Below are 19,004 nucleotides of genomic sequence, written 5' to 3' on the forward strand. Positions count from 1 at the left end.
ACAAGCATAAGCTTAGGAAAGGTTTCTTGGACGACTTAAGCCTAAACCTGTGGTCATAAAAGCAAATCTTCAAGGTCGCACACGAAAATATAAGAAACGCCTTCGTTTCCCCTCTAAAGGCCGATATGCACATCGCCTCGGTATTAGTAGACAACATTGCATCGCAATATGTTAGCATCCATGAACAAAAGCTTACGAGTCCGCCGATCTGCGATGTTGCGATCGCGCGATCGCATATCGCAGAAATGAGGCGGGGTACGTTGGCAAACATTGAATCGTGGCGATCTGCGATATTGCGATGTGCGATGTTGCGATCGCACGGCATGCAGGATGCGTTGGCAAGTCATAAAAGCACCTTGATACGACTCCTTCGAGCACGCCACCCAAAGAAAATCCACTTACTATAACCTGACTTGGAAATTATTGCGCTTTTAATGTTAGTAATGAATTAGTTGTCAGTTATTAAGTGGCATAAAGACGTGTGCCTTAATGCGGATTTGCTTCACGTAAGGTGGCGTATCTGATTTATCTCTTGCATTTAAAACTCTCCCATCACCTTTCCGATTAATCTTTCCATTTCTCTCATAACCTGCAGGAGCAAAGTGCGAAAGGAAAAATCAAACAGAAACGATAAGTGAGATGGGGAAGAAGAACAAAGCTCAGAGCTCAGAGATAAGAGAAAAGACCAAGGAGATGGCGCCCCTTTACACAGATACCGCATGCAATAAAGATGCAGGTATTTCCACATGGGAAGGAATGTATAGGCTGTTAGAAGAAGAGAACCCTAGAATAATCAAGGCAACTGCTGCTGTCGCAGATGCACCACGTCCTTCAGAAGCATCCCTGGAAGACCTAGCGTGCTCTTTCCTCCACAGAATAGTGGCAAGGCCGAAGATCCTCCCGTATACAGACATGATCAAGTGGATTTTAGATGACGCGGAGTTGCATCATAGGCAGTTCAAAGTCAAAGGACATGGGCTTGTAGGATCGTTCGCGGCTCAAGACCTAAAGCTCATGTATCACCTTCCTGAACCGCAAACGATCTACAATGCAGATTTTGTTAGGAAGTTCGCAGCAGAGAATCCGGACCTATCAGACACTACCAAGGAATGGTCAAAAAGGGATGAACCACTGAAAAAAGATAAGAACGGTATGTATAGCACTGGTTCTCTTACCTCTCCGTATTGCTTTGCTGCAGCCATGCTCTGTAGGCTATTTGGTAAGCCCGATATCAATAAATTTCCATCTGAATGGCTACCGTTAATTGATGCCGCGACTAACTCCGAGATAATAGATTGGGCCAAAATCCTTTCTGACACTCTATACACGGCGGTTCTCCACTATCGTTCTAAGAGATCCTTCTCCCAAAGGTTTTATACTCCTTTTTATTTGTCTGCCTATATAATGGACTATGTCTGTCTTGTATCGAAATTCCCTACCATGGGCTGGCAATGGACTACCCAGGACCCATTGCCCATTCATGTCTATCATAAAATCTTGTGGGATTCCCAATTCGCCCCCCATTTTTACCAGATTTGCCATGGGCTCATACTACCCATGCATAGGATGATATATGATAAGGACCCCCCAAGGTGCTCTCCCGAGGCACAAATTGATATCACCCCCATCGCAAGATGGTTTAGCGAAGAATGGTTTACCTACATCCGAGTTTTTGGAAGCACTGCACCTCCTCATGTCCTACCCTTGTACATCCCAGATAAATTGTTGGCCCGAGAGATCACTTATCAGACTTGTTCTGAAGGTGGTTTAACTAAGGACCTAAACAACAAGAAGAAGGCCATTTGGCCTCCATTCCCCGTCACATGTGGGGCCTTCTCTTTGTTCGATGTGGGACACGCTTTTGGCGAGGTGGAGAATGTGACGTGTCTCCAACTATTTAAATTCTCACCAAGGCCATTTGACCCAAATAAGGTGGCCCAGGAATTTACAACTAACGTCAGGATAAGTGTGTTCTCTGGACATAAAGATCTATTCGACGACCTCTTTCAGAGCAAGAACTCGCTCAAAGAAGTTTTGCAAGAAGCTCAGTCAAGGTTGTCCCCAGACGACCTCCGGAAATTCAAGTTGTATAGAGAAAGAAGGCTGGCTAACATTCCACTGGAAAGACTGCGAGTGGCTACCAGAGAACCAACTCCAAGCGTCAGCCTCAGTGAACACTCCAACGCCTCCAAATCTGATTCCAGCGCCGTAAAAGAAATATCTCCAGATCCTGAAGAGTCTGTCCACAAAGAAGACAAGAACGAAGAAACAATCAAGGACACGGCTCAGTCAAGTTCGATGGCTCAGCAGCAAGTTGCCGTCTCGCCACCAAGAGAAGTTCCCCCTCCCGTCACCGAAGCACCTCTGGTTACAGCAGAACTAGATAAAGAATGGGAGACCTTCAATGAACTAATAAATCTTGAAGATCAAGTCCCGAAGACACCTGTGAGCAATACACAGGTGGTGCAAGAGGTCTTCTCAACCATAGTCAGTAGTACCGCAGAAATGGAGCATCTCCCTATCGCTCCATCCTCAGAACTTCTACTCGGCGTAGAAGAAATTCCTCCACTGGACGTGTTCTACAGTCCACAGCACAAGGCAGTTGTAAGGAGACAAAGAAAGAAAAGGAAGCTTGAAAATGCACTGTCTCAAAATGCTGAACACCTAGATGTCTTGTGGAAAGACCCGAATAACAATCCAACAGAGAATCTCACGAAATTGTCTCAGATCGCAGGGGCATATGCTTCTACAACTATCGACAAGGCCTCTGAAGTTCAGCAACTTCTAAAAGAACGTGAAAGTCAAATACAACTGCTACAACAACAGTTGCGACAAGCCAATGAAAACGCTGAAGCCTCCAAGCAGCTTGAAAAACTACAAGAAGACTTTCGCCAGATGCAGGTGAGCCATAAAAGAAGTATTGAAGAAAAAGAAAAGCAGCTGCAGACGATGCAAGATACGCATAAAGACGAACCTAAGCTGACAGAGTTTATTTCAGAGTCCATCGGCTTGAACGACCAACTGTCACAGCAGCAGGAAGATATGATGCGCAGAATATCACAGTGGAGGGATTTTTGTGAAATAAGCGACAGGATCACCAACCAGGTGGTGGAATTGCGGAACGACTATGACCAGGCCAACAAAAGAGTAATAGAATATCTGGCTTGGCAAAATGACGAGGAAGGGAAAAGAGCAGGGGCACCCAAGATTAATGAAAATCATAAAGAAATGCTCTTTAACAAGTGGGATGAACAAATCACGCAGGCGGAGCAAGCAGCAGAGTCAGCGGCAACACAGGCGAGCATACTTATCGACTGTGTAAATGAAAATTTACAGAGGGCCAACTTAATTTCAGAGTCCACTCCGGGGTACCTACCAATCGCGTCGCAACTGGAGGCAGAATGGAAGCAGAAAGCACAGGCAAACGGGGAGAAAATCCGGGCATTCTCTAGGCTAAACTGGGAAAGTTACTGGACTTACTTAGTTAAGCCCCACAGCCAATGCATGACAGTAAGGTGCACCATGAACGCGACCGAGAAAGTAGCGCCAGCTCTTATGGACACCGTTTTCACAGCCCAGTTAAACACAGAAGTCGGCCAACCGACTCTTCTCAAGCCCATGCTTGAAAACTGCAATTTCAGAGACCAAATTAAGAAGTAATTTCATTTAGAAAGTTGTTTTTTCTTGTTTTTTTTGTTTTACTGAATTAGAAAAAGGGCGGTCATTTGAGAACCGTGTCCTAAATTTTGTAATAATACTATTATTAAGATTAGATAGTAGTATTTCAACCCTTCTCACTGCATTAGAGAAGGGTCCAGAAATTTGTCAAAAACTTGTCCTCGGAACATGCACTTCTGCACCCTCAGAGGAGGTTTTGATGAATGGAAGGATCGAGATTTATTTATGTTTGTATCTTAATGTCTGCTACTGATGTTGCACTTCTGTACTCTTGGTAGATATTAGAGCAAGTAGAGGTAGATCGTTATTGCTTGAAGTCTGTGAGTAGAAATCAGTCATAAATGGTACTTTTATCTCTTGGTTAATTTCTGCTTATACTCTTAGAGTGATATACAGCTGATATTGTTTGTATGTTAATGTATGAGCATATGGGATATCATTTGGCACTTCTGTACGGTGGACTCATGTATTTATGCTTGACATATGAATGATTTGATTATGCGATATGTTGTTCACAATTGTTTTGTGTAACTTCTTATGCAAAACAATTCATCTTAAATGGTTTATATTCTTATGATAGCTGAATAATCTTTATTACCAGTTATTGTATGAAATCTTTCTAGATTGCATAATGGAAAAGATACATCCCGGGGTAGTGTAGATTCTATATGTTGTTTCAACTAGATTTTAGTAGCTTAGAGTTAGTTTGCAAGTTAGATTCACAGTAGTTTTAGAATGCTTCCAGAACCAACATAATCAAACTCTACACACACACACACACATCCCATGCATCGGGAAGCTGGTCCCGTTATCCCCAGTCGGACCCGCTACTCCAAACGGGCAAGGAGCCGCCAACCAGGTTCCCGACCGGGTGGGTATCCCCTTTGTTGTCGACCCGATCTCGGGGCCATCAACAGATTGCTAGAAGGAGTAAAGGAAGAGGAGGAAGGTAGGCAATGGGAAGAAGTGGAGAGGAAGGCAGGATTCCATGACCAGGAAGAGGATATCACAGCAGAGGCTTGGGACATGAGGGAGGCGATCAAAGCCATAAAGGATGATGAGCTGGACTAGTTGCTCAGAGGATGAGCAACCGATTCAGCAGGGGGTGATGATGAGCCCCCAAATTGGCTAACCTATTGGGCTTATTTTGCCTAATTATCCTTGTTCAATCCTCCATTTTTCATAGATTATGAATGTTTTCCTAGTATGTTTATGTTATTTGAACGAATAAGGGTGGTCACTCTACCTAGGAGACTAATACATGGTGATTTCAAGGTTTTTGGACAAATTATGGAGCAAAACCAAGCAATCATGGGTCAGCTGATAGCCAAGCTTGAGGTGAGGATTCTTACGGAGGTTGTATCTGGCATTAAATGGCCTTCCTCGAAATCCCCACCCTCAACACCGAGCTCCATAGGCCACCAAACCGAGTTTTAAAGGCAGCCAAGCAGATTTTGGAGGAGTAACTGTTCACTAGCAGTTGGGACAGCCAAGTCCCTTGAATCTAGGAGGGCTGCTAGCTCCCTCATATTGTACAAATAGGAAGGCCTTAGCCTTCGTACTTTACTTTTGGAACCATTGTTACTTTTGCACTATAGTTCTGCCATTTTTCTCAGCCTGTTTTATTGTAGCTACTGCTGTACAACTTTCTTATGATGGTTATTTTTGAATAATGATAAGCATCTCTACTTGGTATCAGATCTGAGTCTTTTATAGCAGCCTGCAGTTCTTGGGGTTGGGCCTAACCCGAGTGCTAAGGCCTCCTCTATGTATTGCTAGTTGTTCTTTATGCATTTGCAAAAACATTTCTGTTAAGTATGTTAAAGTTTGTTGATTAAATAGGTCACTGTAAATGGTTAGATAGACTTTTGAATGCTCAGATTTTATTGAATCGGTAAGAGGGAAAAAAACTTCTAGAAAAGGGCCATCAAACATCTCTGGTTTCACCTCTCCTTCAGTAGGATCTGGAGCTGGGATTAGGATAACTTTGCTGCCCACAAAAACACTAATTTTGTCATGCCATGCAATCACTAGTGTTTGAGTTTCATGTGTATAAGTTGGTTGCAATCTCAGACTTTCATTTGCTTAGTTGCATGAGTTAAAATACATGGTTTCATTGCAGGTCACACTTCTGTTCATTCTCTTCATTGGCAGCTAGCAGATTTAGGTCATCATAATTAGGATTTTGAATTTACAGGTCTTCGTTGGATCAGTTGGGAAACAACGCCTTGCAGAGTACCTGTACCACTCCTTCATCTGTTCATTCGCCATCAGCACCATCCATTCCACCCTCTGCTTAGAATCCTTGCCTCCTGTTCGCCATTCGCTCCCATAACCCTAGTTTTGTGTGTAACATTGCTTTAGTCTTCTTTGAGCCAAATACCGCCATCCACACCTGTCCACAACTCCATCCACCGAGTTCTAGACCATCTCCAACCTTCACCCTACCTCCACACTCACTCCTTCACCTTTCCCTCTCCATTCATCCACCAAAAACCTCATCTCTCAACATCCTATAGAAAATTCCAGACATCCTGTAGAAAATCGCAGACATCCTGTAGAACCCCTGCAGACTGCCTGTAGAGGCTGATGAATGAGGTTTTGCGACAGCAAAACTCGGTGAAACTCTATGGAAGGGTGTCAGGGACCCCTTAGACCCTCTCTGAACCTTCTTGACCTTTCCCAAGCATTTCTTCTTGCATATCCACCTCTGCACAACCCAAAATACTCCAATCATATGCATAATAACTCTGGCAACTTATTCAAAAATACAAAAAGATGTTTCTTTCAAATGTTAATGTAGAAGTAGCTTAGGTACATGTATTTACCTTCCTAGAAGTCAATGGCAGTTCCTTCAGTAGTTTGCATCATCTTCTTGGCATCAGTAGAGTTAGCTGGTAGAATTAGGGTTTTCTAGGGTTTGCGTTTTATTTTAGTTTTTCACTGTCTTTCTGCAAGTAGATCAGCCTTCTTTAAAGTAGCTTTCGTCCATCAGTTAAAAAGATTCTTCTCAGAGCCCACAGAAGTTGTCTTAAGCCCCTAGCGGACTTGTGCCAGCTGACCAAGTGACAGCTGCGGCAAGAGCTAGTACTTGTGCATATAGCATCGTCGCTTCCAAGTTTGCTACGAACTACCGGGTTGATAAAAGTAAAGAAGAGAGTCACAGGAGTGTAGCATTATTGTTGCAATGCTGGAGCTCACCAGAAAGCTTGCAATTATTACACACCATCGGCAGTTTACAGTCTTCATGCAGCATAATATTGTCCATGAAATAACATAGCCTCGCTGAGAAAACTTATGTTCATGTAATCCTCAAGCTGAATAGCATTCTAGGTTGCATCTTCATACAATGCAAATTGTTGATAGTCTTCAAAGTCGTTCTCCAAGTGCCAGTTTTCACCAGCAAATTCTGGGATGATTCCTTCGAAGGTGGACATAAATCTTTCATGTCGACTTGGGAATATGTTGGAATAACGTAGAAATGATATGTCTAGTTAGAGTTGACGAGTCATGTTTTCGTAGTTAGTGTTTGAGTCTACCTGTCATGAGTTGTTTCTTCGTAGTTTGTGTTGTGAGTTCTTGATTTGAATTATTTGGATCTAGATTGTCCTAAAAACTGTCTATGTGTCCCTATATAATGTACTTGTTGTCCAAGCAGTTTGATCAATAAATTTGATTTCATTCTTGTGCTTCTCTCTATTTTTTCTAATATGGTATGAGAGCCAGAGAGATCTAGTGAGGCATCAAATCTGAGATCAAGAAGGGTTAGATCTATGAGGGCTGTGAGATCCTCTTGTTACGTTTTTGCTCCCATTTTTTTTGCGTTATTTGGTTGAGGAATATTGTTGAACGGTTCTGGCTAAAGTGGTTGTGTTTGTATGTAATTAAATTCTCTGTAAGTGAAAAGCCCATGGAAGTATATAGCCAATGCAACCATCTTAACTCTACGGAGTCTATTGGCTAGAGTCATAGTGTGTAATTTATCATGCTTGAGGGTGCAGATTACAATTAACTGGAAAGTGAATATTTTATTCACCATCATTCGTGCCACGGTGCTACCTAAGTTGAAAGGTATGATTTGATTTTTTAAGTCAAGGCAAGCCATAAGTTTGAGGTTAATTTCTCATGGAGGAGTAAATTGGGGTAATAAGGAGCCTTTACAATTAACTGAAAAGTGAATTTTCTATTCAACATCATTGAAGAATCAAACTTTGCCGCAGCTCTCAAGTGAGAGACTATACCTAGAGACTACCACTGGGAGAGCATTCTACCCCTTTTATCTTACAATAAAAAATATATATAGCTTTCACACAAGTAGGGAAGTTAGAAAAACCTCCAAAGGAATATGAACTAAATCCTAATCAAAGGTATATTCTCAACTAATGAACTAACCCTCTCCTAAAATATATTTCTCCATTAATTATAACACTCCCCCTTAATGGAGAAAGGGAAAAATTAGCATAGGCTTCCTAGTCTAGTCTCAACTAGTCTTACAAGAGTACATAAAAAACTTGATAATTGAGCTTTCATTTTTGTCTTCTTGCTTGAGAGTCCATTCTTGTTCATTCGTTGGTGAAGTTTCATCTTCACTTTTCTTGCCATAAGGTAGTGATGGAGCTTCTCCTCCTTTTTCTTTTCCTTCCCCAAAGGCGGAACACTTGAACTCCTATCCTCCTCTTTCTTGATCTTGATTGTAGGCTAACATTCAATGTTGCAAGTTTTTGGGAATTTTCAATTGTTTATTCTTGAATGCCAATATCTACACACTTAAAAACAATGTTAGATTCATAAAGACGACCATATTGTCTCTTGTTTTCTTGCTCCTTCAAGAGAGGTTTCATTTCTGCATCTCTCTCTACTAACATAGCTTGTTGATTCATGCCTTCAACCTCTTTACTCAATTTTGTTGTTGCAAACATGTTGTCCTACATTTGATTTGTATATGGAGATAAGATTTTCTTCTCACTGAACAACAACTCATCAATAACATGTTTTTCATGCATCAAATTGATCCACTCATCATGAGATACATAGATCTCATCGAATTTGACTTCATAGGTCTTTACATCAAGGAAGCTCTCTTCATAAAAAATTTCAGATTCTAAAATAATGGTTGTATTTTCATCATCACATGTTTTAATGTCAATCACAGGCACACTTTCATCACCCATCATTGCATCTTCAATGTTGACATGTTCAGTTTCACAATCAGTTATGGGATTGAACACATAATCATCATTTTCAAGAGCAATACCTTCATCATCATTGCCCTCATTCAAATTTTACTTCATTTCTAAAATATCCCACAAAAAGTTTGCATTTTGAATCTTACGATATTCATGTAGTATGTTGAACATGACGTTTTCATCTAATGTAGATGTTATAAGACGTAATTCTAATGTGTCTCCACAATCATAATTTAAATTGATAGCATCTTTAACATAATTCAATAAATTTACTTTTCGTAATGTTGTTTTCATTTCAGTTTCCCAACTTTCATAATTCATACCTGAAAAAGAGGGTAGATCACACATTAACATATTAACTATTTTATCAAATTCTAGATCTACATCATGATCCATGACTTCATGACCTATAAGTCCGTCAACGTCGACTCGAAACTCTTCACCAAATTCAGAAAAACAATATATTGCAGTTGTCCCTTGATGCTTTCTCCTTAGTTTCCTTCGAGACTCTTTCAATCTCCTTTGTTGACCCATTTCTCCTTATATTTTCTCCCTTGCATCAAGCATGCAAGAACACTTTGACAATGAATAGTTCACTGCCCACTGCACTTTCTGTAGCCACATGTACTAGAGAACTGTTAGCAGTAAAATAAAAAACTTGTACCAGTTGGCTTCCCTGAACTACCTCTTTTCCAGCCAGCCAAAACAACTACTCGCACTTACAATATGTGATCACTGTAGTGAGCCAGAGAAAAATTGGACACACTTATCCTACAGGATTACCAAAGCTTGCAAATTTCATGGAGGAAATTTTCATACCCTTGGGGCATTCAAGTTGAAGCCTCGAATTTTCATTTACAGGCACTATTCCTAGCACTTTCCACAACAGAGGAGATGGAAGATCGTCTTCAGAGACAAATGCGAAAATTATTTTAAAATATATATACTAATCCTCATACAAAATTAGATTAGGAAGAAGAGAAATCACAGAGAATTTCTCTTCCGCCATTTAGCAACAAGCTAGCATGATAGATAATATGCCTGAAAGAGCCACTGAGCACCTTTTTACGCTCTGATCCTTCAATCTGCAAGATCCACCCACCAAGATATCTTAATCAATCCACACAGTAGAGGATCAACACCATGACCTCTATCAACACAGATCAGTCTGCAATCCGTGAACAGGCCACACAGATGTGGTCTTCACGAAGCACACTTTGATCTGTAGGTTTGTAGTAACAAAAACTTCCACAACGACCTCAGACCAATCTAGCAAGCATGTAGCTCGATCACCAAGTTACCTCAAGCACGCAGATCTCCACCAAGCACTCAGTTCTCCATAGATCAAGACAATCAAGATCCACAATGCATGCTACTCCTCCATGCAGTGAACAAAGCATGCAACGCTTATATCTCCTTGACCACACACAAGCTCCTTAACCGACCACACAATAAGCTACAACATATTTTGCTTCACGCGGGTTCCTTGACCACGCACGAACATCTCAATCACCATACTTCACGTGCATTAACTAGCACAACGGCTCAGATCTCACTCTCCATGGCAATTGAAATCTGTCTCATGTCACTACAATTGATATTTGACTCACCAACCAGAGTGATTTGTGGTTTTCTGCCTTAGTGTGGCTAGGGTCTGGTCTTCCCACGGTCCTCCACAATGGGTCCAACACAATTCATAGGCAGTTTCTGCACCAGAGGGTATAAATATATTTAGATGGCATGACTATTGATCAGATCTGAATCCTTACCTGGAGATGGCGCGATTGATGATCCGATCGAACATAACAAAGTATGCAGAAAATCACTGTGATTCCATTGTCAGCAGACTTTGTTACCAACAGATTCATCTCTTCCTTTGAATTCCACTGAAATTGTGGCCTCCCTTCACTTGAATGAATGAAGGTGGCTCACCTGAGGACTGAAAATCCAAACTATATGCAGAAACTTGGAGCAATATCTAGATGCATAGGCACACTCGCAGATCGCTCAAAGATATTGTGAGGCCAGTCCAAATTCCTTCACAATCTTGGCCAAATTCCTGTTCAGGGCCGTCAGAATAAGAGAAAAAGGAAAAGTCCTTTGTGTCACTTTTCAAACTCAATTTTTTTCATTAAGCCACCTAGGGTCCCACAGTTATATTATCCTCATAAAATAACAAAAACAATTTTAACAGAAATCTCCCCCACACATTCTGCACCGTCAAAATTCACTCACAAATGCAAGAAATACGAGAAAATCAAGAAAATCCTCCTTCCCATCGTCGGATTTATCTTGTAAATGGACTTGATGCTCTTGAAAAAAATATTGCAAGCCCATATCTCTCTCTAGCCTACAACAATCCAGTGACTCTCTTTCCCTCGGATGATCCATACTAGCATGGATTGGAAGCTCGCCACAGCCCTCACCGACCAAATCTCACTATGCTTCTCGTCTCAACCACGCTAGCCACCACTCTTCTGCTGCACTTGGGTTCACCACTGGCTCCAGCAATTTCGCCAACATGCCTCAATAACAAGGCCAAGCCATACTGTCTCTGAAGAAATGCTCTTGACAAAACAATTTCCACCGTTTATCACGTCCAACAGGATCGATCTTAACTTATCTTTGATATAGCGCTACTGTAACATGTACGCATGCTCCACAATCCTCATAAAATACATGAGCTCCTCAAATTTAGGCACTAAGTTGCTTCCTTTGCTAGCGATGTTGTTTGAATGTTGATCGGACACTGCAACACACCACATAACGCTCCACACACTTCTGCTACCTTAAAATCCTCACATAGACAAGCATGAACAACACTCTCTAGATCCATGACACCACTCTGCACTGGAGGCTGTTGGGTATTTTTGAATGGGAAAATACCAAAACCAAACAGATAAAGACCACAGAGCCAATGCTCTGTTTCCTTTGTTCCAGGACCTTTGCACAGCGAAGCTATTAAAAACAAATTAACTCAGAACAGTCCATTACACAGCCATAAAACAATTTTCTATTGATTAAAAACAAAAATTGTTACAATCTTCATCCTCTGCGCAGAGAGGGATTCACTGGAGAAACTCTGTCTCCTCTTTTCTGGTCTTCCACTACTGTGGGTATTACAAAACAATTTCTTGCTATTCCTGTGTTTTACAATGAGAAATAGACATTTCATGCCTCTATTTTGTTTCCCTTCTCGCACTGCTGTGCGTTCAATACATTGTTTTACATACTACCTCCGTGCGTAGGCACATCGTGCTCTTTTCCTCTGTTCTTCATAAACCTCCCGCGCGCAGGCACTCTAAAAATTTTCCTTGTTCTCTCTTGCACATACCGTGGGCAGCCTCAATGCATACCAAAAAAAATCACACGCGCAGCCACTACTACACACATAAAAAAAACTACATAACAACTGCCACACACGGGCTTACATAGCCATATATAAAAACATATAAAAAATAATGTGGCCCATAACCATATTAAATGGCCTCACCCAATTCTACGTAAAAAAAAACATATATAAAAAATATAGGACGAATGCCCCATAACCACATTAAACGGGCCGCCACCTAATTCCACGTAAAACCCATAAAAACCATTACTTTTCCTCCACGGCGGTCAACCACAAAACGACAAAAAAAAAATTCATTTTGACGCGGGCGGGGTCGGCTGATGTCACTTCGGTGCCACGTGTCGCCACCTCATTCGTCGGGCCCGGTCGTTAAAGTCCGTGCAGCTTCGCGGAGATCTGAGCCTGCAGACCCGATCCAACGCAATTCGCACACCACTCTTCCGCAACCAGCACGACCTTTAGCGGCCGGGGAGAGGGCGGTTTCGGCGCTCGTACATGGGACGCATGGCACGCCCTGATTGTGTCGGGTCCCCTCCGGCGGATACAGCCTTTTGCCAAAGGCGGTGCGGGGAGACCGGGGCGGTTTTCCGAAAACTGCCCTGCGCTATGCAGTTGGAATTACGCATGCTCCACAATCCTCATAAAATACATGAGCTCCTCAAATTTAGGCACTAAGTTGCTTCCTTTGCTAGCGATGTTGTTTGAATGTTGATCGGACACTGCAACACACCACATAACGCTCCACACACTTCTGCTACCTTAAAATCCTCACATAGACAAGCATGAACAACACTCTCTAGATCCATGACACCACTCTGCACTGGAGGCTGTTGGGTATTTTTGAATGGGAAAATACCAAAACCAAACAGATAAAGACCACAGAGCCAATGCTCTGTTTCCTTTGTTCCAGGACCTTTGCACAGCGAAGCTATTAAAAACAAATTAACTCAGAACAGTCCATTACACAGCCATAAATTTTTTTTCTATTGATTAAAAACAAAAACTGTTACAATCTTCATCCTCTGCGCAGAGAGGGATTCACTGGAGAAACTCTGTCTCCTCATTTCTGGTCTTCCACTGCTGTGGATATTACAAAACAATTTCTTGTTGTTCCTGTGTTTTACAATGGGAAAAAAACATTTCATGCCTCTATTTTGTTTCCCTTCTCGCACTGCTGTGCGTTCAATACATTGTTTTACATACTACCTCCGCGCGCAGGCACATCGTGCTCTTTTCCTCTGTTCTTCATAAACCTCCCACGCGCAGGCACTCTAAAACTTTTCCTTGTTCTCTCTTGCGCATACCGTGGGCAGCCTCAATGCATACCAAAAAAAATCACACGCGCAGCCACTACTACACACATAAAAAAAACTACATAACAACTGCCACACACGGGCTTACATAGCCATATATAAAAACATATAAAAAATAACGTGGCCCATAACCATATTAAATGGCCTCACCAAATTCTACGTAAAAAAAACATATATGAAAAATATAGGACGAATGCCGCATAACCACATTAAACGGGCCGCCACCTAATTCCACGTAAAACCCATAAAAACCATTACTTTTCCTCCACGACGGTCAACCACAAAACGACAAAAAAAATAATTCATTTTTACGTGGGCGGGGTCGGCTGACGTCACTTCGGTGCCACGTGTCGCCACCTCATTCGTCGGGCCCGGTCGTTAAAGTCCGTGCAGCTTCGCGGAGATCTGAGCCTGCAGACCCGATCCAACGCAATTCGCACACCACTCCTCCGCAACCAGCACGACCTTTAGCGGCCGGGGAGAGGGCGGTTTCGGTGCTCGTACATGGGACGCGTGGCGCGCCCTGATTGTGTCGGGTCCCCTCCGGCGGATACAGCCTTTTGCCAAAGGCGGTGCGGGGAGACCGGGGCGGTTTTCCGAAAACTGCCCTGCGCTATGCAGTTGGAATTACAATTTAACACTCCCCTTTAATTTCAACTGCTGGGCATTAGGACATACCCAAACACTTTCTCTCGTAGAGGGATTCCTCAGTACTGCTGTTACAAAGATATCATCCTCACATAGAGGGATTCACCAACTGCTTCTGATGCAGTTCACAAACAAACAAAGTTGTCTTCCTCTTAATAGAGGGATTAACCTGAAACTGTGCTTAAGAGCACCTTCCTCATGACAGAGGGATTCACCATAACAATGTGCTGAAGAGCACCTTCCTCTTGACAGAGGGATTCACCTGTTATAAAAAAACATCTTCCTCTTAACAGAGGGATTTACCAAACAATACTAAAGAGCATCTTCCTCTCAACAGAGGGTTTCACCAAATGACTGCTTCAAATGCAGTTCCAAAACAAACAATCATTGCACTGCTGTGTGTGCAAACTCATTACAATGTTCTTTTATGCTGATGCATATTCTCTGCTGCACTGTTGTGCCATCTTCTTTACTGTGTCTACCCCACACTGTTGTGTCTACACTTGCACTGCTTGTGCAGTTTTCAAAGAAAAAATACTCTGTCTTTTCTGGAACAATTACACTGTCCCAACTTACAAATTTACACTATTGTGTGTAAATATTTCTTACATTCACTGCTATTGCATATATTGCATTTCAATTCAATGAACAGCACATTCATTACAGTTACATATACTGCTGAAAAAAAAATTTCTTTTACATGTGCTGCTGTCCATTACCTTTCATTTCTTCAACAAAAACTTCATGCTGCTGCATTTTCTTATTTACATTGCTGTGTAAAAACACATTTCTTCATTCTCTCTTAGTTCTGGTTTCATTTTCTTCGCACTACTGTGCTTCTCCTTCTTGCCATCACACTGCTGCCTTTTTCTTATGCACTGTTGTCCATACCCATAACCATAGACTGTCATCCCTGGGTTTTTATTTGCTGCTGCGTTGCCTCTGTAATTTGCATCGTGGCTGCCTTTTGTTTCATCATACTGCTGTGTGCCCATACACTAACTCCTGTTAACACGGGCTGCTGCCTTTTCTTTTTACACCCTTGCTTCACACAATCTTAGTCTTCATTCAATTTTTTTACACAATGCACTGCTGTGCAGTTCCTTTCATTTTTCTGCTGCCACACATTATCATTCACCCATGTGCATTAAAAAATCTATTGTCCCTGTTTTTCTTTAGGCATTTCTGTGCATGTTGCATTGCATACAAAAAAAATATTACATTTTTCACTGCTGTGTGAAAAATTTCATTGCATTCTCAGCCACTGGGCATTTATGCTCTGCTGCGTTTTGCCTTCTTCTCATTTTCTTCTCACTGCTTTGCATTTTCATTCCCAATACAAAAAATTTCATCTGCTGTGCATTACACTCACTCTGCTGTGAGTATATTCTCTCACATTACATAAAAATTCCATTGCTATGCATTTCAATGCATGTGCTCCACAAAAAAAATTCAAAACTGCTGTTTTATGTTCTATCTTCCCACTGCTGTGAGGGTCTCCATGCTCTGCATACTTTTCTTCTTGCGCTGCTGCTCTTTACATTTGAGCGCTGCCCCCATTTCTTTTCTGCTGTTATAGCAGATTTAAATTCATGTCCTTCCCTTATAAAAAAATCTTCATCAAGGAGTAACTGTTAATACAGTTCAGCAATAAAAAAATGACAAGCTCCCCTTTAATGTGTGCTTGTCTTCTTTTGGCAGACTCTTCTCAAAACAAATTTAGATCCACTGGGGAGTTCAAGGGGTTTTCAGATTGCCTTTCCTTCCTTCTCCATACTTGTGTAACTTTCTTCTTTTGCATGGGTCTAGCTTGTGTAAGAGCCCATGTCAAGTTACAATCTCGTGCCATATGCCCAATGTTATGACACTTGAAACATTCTACATTTTTCATGAATAACATTTCATGATTTCTTCTAAAATTGTTTCTTGGAGATTTTCGGAGACCACAACATTTATCTTTATGAAATGCTCTACAGTCTTTTGCCATATGACCAAAGTTTGAGCAAGCATAACAATAACCATAAAATGAACTTTGGTACCTGGGAGATGGAGGTTTCCTTGATGTACTTCTGAAGCCTTGCTGCCTTGAGATCCTTTGATGATCACCATTGCCTCTTGCCTTTTTGCCATCAGCTACATTTCTTCTTAGAGCTGGTTTTCTACTTGGTGGAGGATTTCTTCTATTGCAGCCTTCATTTTTCTCCTTGCCTTTACTAGAACTAGGAGCTTCACAACTTCTTTCTAGCTTCTTCACATCTCCTTTGCTTAAAGCATCCTCATCCTTGTTTGAGGGTTCACCTACATACCCAAGTCCTGATTTATCAGATGGAGATCTGTGATAGCTGAGCATGTCATCCAAAGCTTGAGAGCTCTTCATGATCTTGTTCATCCCTCCAACCTTCTTCCTGAGGAGGACAATCTCTTCTTCTAACTTTTCACATTCATTATTTTTCTTTGCTATTTGTTACTCAGTTTCTTCCTTGCTACGAGTAGCTTCAACTGCTACTATTTTGAAGGAGATAATATCTCTCTTCATTTTGGAGATTTCTTCATCTTTTGCTTGACTGCTCTTCATTTTCTTTTCAGCTCCTTGTGCCTGCTTCCTGGCTTCTTGTAGTTCGGACTTAAGGGAGGAGACCTCTACCTTATACTGTCCAATCTCTTCCACAAGCTTATTCACTTTCTTGTGTCTTTGTTCAAGTTGACTTGTCAAGGCATCTGCCTGCTTCTTTGCACTATTCAGCTGATTTGTCATGGATATGACTTCTTCATGATGTTTCTTCTTGCATTGGTCAAGCTCCTTCTTAAGCTTGATGAGCTCTTCATCCCTTTCTTTTACCTGAAGCTTGATGAGGTCAACCTTCTCATTTTCAGCTTCTATGATGGGTTCATAATTTTCTTCTTGACTCATTGTCATGGTCAGTGCTCCCTTTGCATGAAGGTCATGCAGTCTGTCCCATATATCCTTTGCTGATGTATATTTTCCTAGATTCCTCTTCACAGAATCAGGGAGTCCATTCAAGATAGTCTTTGCTGCTTGTGCATCATACTCCATGGATTCTTTATCCATCTTGCTATCATCAATCACTGACTCCCAGACTTCAATCCCCTCAGACATTAGGAAAGCCCTCATCTTTATTTCCCATACATCAAAGTTTCCATCAAACTTTGGGGTTTCAAATAAAATGTATTCAAATAAATTGTCTTCTATTTTAATAGAGGAGGGAGACACATTTTTAACAGGCCGGGAGGCTTTCTTCTTTGACCTTGCCATTCTTATCTAGGCTTTAAATACTTGACTGTGTTTTCTTTTAAATCACTGACTGTTTCTTCAACAGTAACACAAAGGAAAGCTTGAGGAATACCTTAATGCTTTTGGCTGTGGCTTCACACTGCTTGAGAGCCTTCACTGTTGCAACAAGAGTCCTTCCTTTAGCATCTTTGAGCCTTCAAAGAGCCTGGACTAGCTCTGATACCACTGTTGGGTATTTTGAATGGGAAAATACCAAAACCAAACAAATAAAGACCACAGAGCCAATGCTCTGTTTCCTTTGTTCCAGGACCTTTGCACATCGAAGCTATTAAAAACAAATTAACTCAGAACAGTCCATTACACAGCCATAAAACAATTTTCTATTGATTAAAAACAAAAACTGTTACAATCTTCATCCTCTGCGCAGAGAGGGATTCACTGGAGAAACTCTGTCTCCTCTTTTCTGGTCTTCCACTACTGTGGGTATTACAAAACAATTTCTTGCTATTCCTGTGTTTTACAATGGGAAATAGACATTTCATGCCTCTATTTTGTTTCCCTTCTCGCACTGCTGTGCGTTCAATACATTGTTTTACATACTACCTCCGTGCGTAGGCACATCGTGCTCTTTTCCTCTGTTCTTCATAAACCTCCCGCGCGCAGGCACTCTAAAAATTTTCCTTGTTCTCTCTTGCACATACCGTGGGCAGCCTCAATGCATACCAAAAAAAATCACACGCGCAGCCACTACTACACACATAAAAAAAACTACATAACAACTGCCACACACGGGCTTACATAGCCATATATAAAAACATATAAAAAATAATGTGGCCCATAACCATATTAAATGGCCTCACCCAATTCTACGTAAAAAAAAACATATATAAAAAATATAGGACGAATGCCCCATAACCACATTAAACGGGCCGCCACCTAATTCCACGTAAAACCCATAAAAACCATTACTTTTCCTCCACGGCGGTCAACCACAAAACGACAAAAAAAAAATTCATTTTGACGCGGGCGGGGTCGGCTGATGTCACTTCGGTGCCACGTGTCGCCACCTCATTCGTCGGGCCCGGTCGTTAAAGTCCGTGCAGCTTCGCGGAGATCTGAGCCTGCAGACCCGATCCAACGCAATTCGCACACCACTCTTCCGCAACCAGCACGACCTTTAGCGGCCGGGGAGAGGGCGGTTTCGGCGCTCGTACATGGGACGCATGGCACGCCCTGATTGTGTCGGGTCCCCTCCGGCGGATACAGCCTTTTGCCAAAGGCGGTGCGGGGAGACCGGGGCGGTTTTCTGAAAACTGCCCTGCGCTGTGCAGTTGGAATTACAATTTAACAGAGGCTACCTTCAATCTGATCTCAGGTACAAAATTTAGAGGTGTGCATAGCTTGTATCGTCCTATGGTTAACTCCAGTTTAGCGTTTGGGTCGTAGTGTTGGCTATCAATGCTACAGCACTAATGTGAATGTCTGAGTCAACTGCACGAGTGACTTCTATACTAGTCTATGTTCATCAATAGTTAACAATTGGGCAATGTTATCTAGTGATGGTGATGAGGATA

General features: G+C 41.8%; 1 protein-coding gene across 1 annotated transcript in view; it reads right to left on the reverse strand.

Annotated features, from left to right (window-relative positions):
• Positions 1 to 13,887: 13,887 nt before the first annotated feature.
• The window catches only part of LOC149170788 (glycerophosphodiester phosphodiesterase GDPDL1-like), a 66,428-nt gene continuing 61,311 nt past the window's right edge, over positions 13,888 to 19,004 (reverse strand). Inside the window, exons 10-11 of the mRNA XM_089425728.1 lie at positions 18,560 to 18,753; positions 13,888 to 14,137 (exon numbers count right to left, since the gene is read on the reverse strand). Coding sequence (XP_089281854.1) covers positions 13,888 to 14,137; positions 18,560 to 18,753 — 444 coding nt within the window. The remainder of the gene's footprint in view (positions 14,138 to 18,559; positions 18,754 to 19,004) is intronic.

Source organism: Pinus tabuliformis, chromosome 4_2 (assembly GCF_031772625.1).
Source record: "Pinus tabuliformis cultivar Carrire ecotype Pingquan chromosome 4_2, CPIR1, whole genome shotgun sequence".
Taxonomy (NCBI): domain Eukaryota; kingdom Viridiplantae; phylum Streptophyta; class Pinopsida; order Pinales; family Pinaceae; genus Pinus; species Pinus tabuliformis.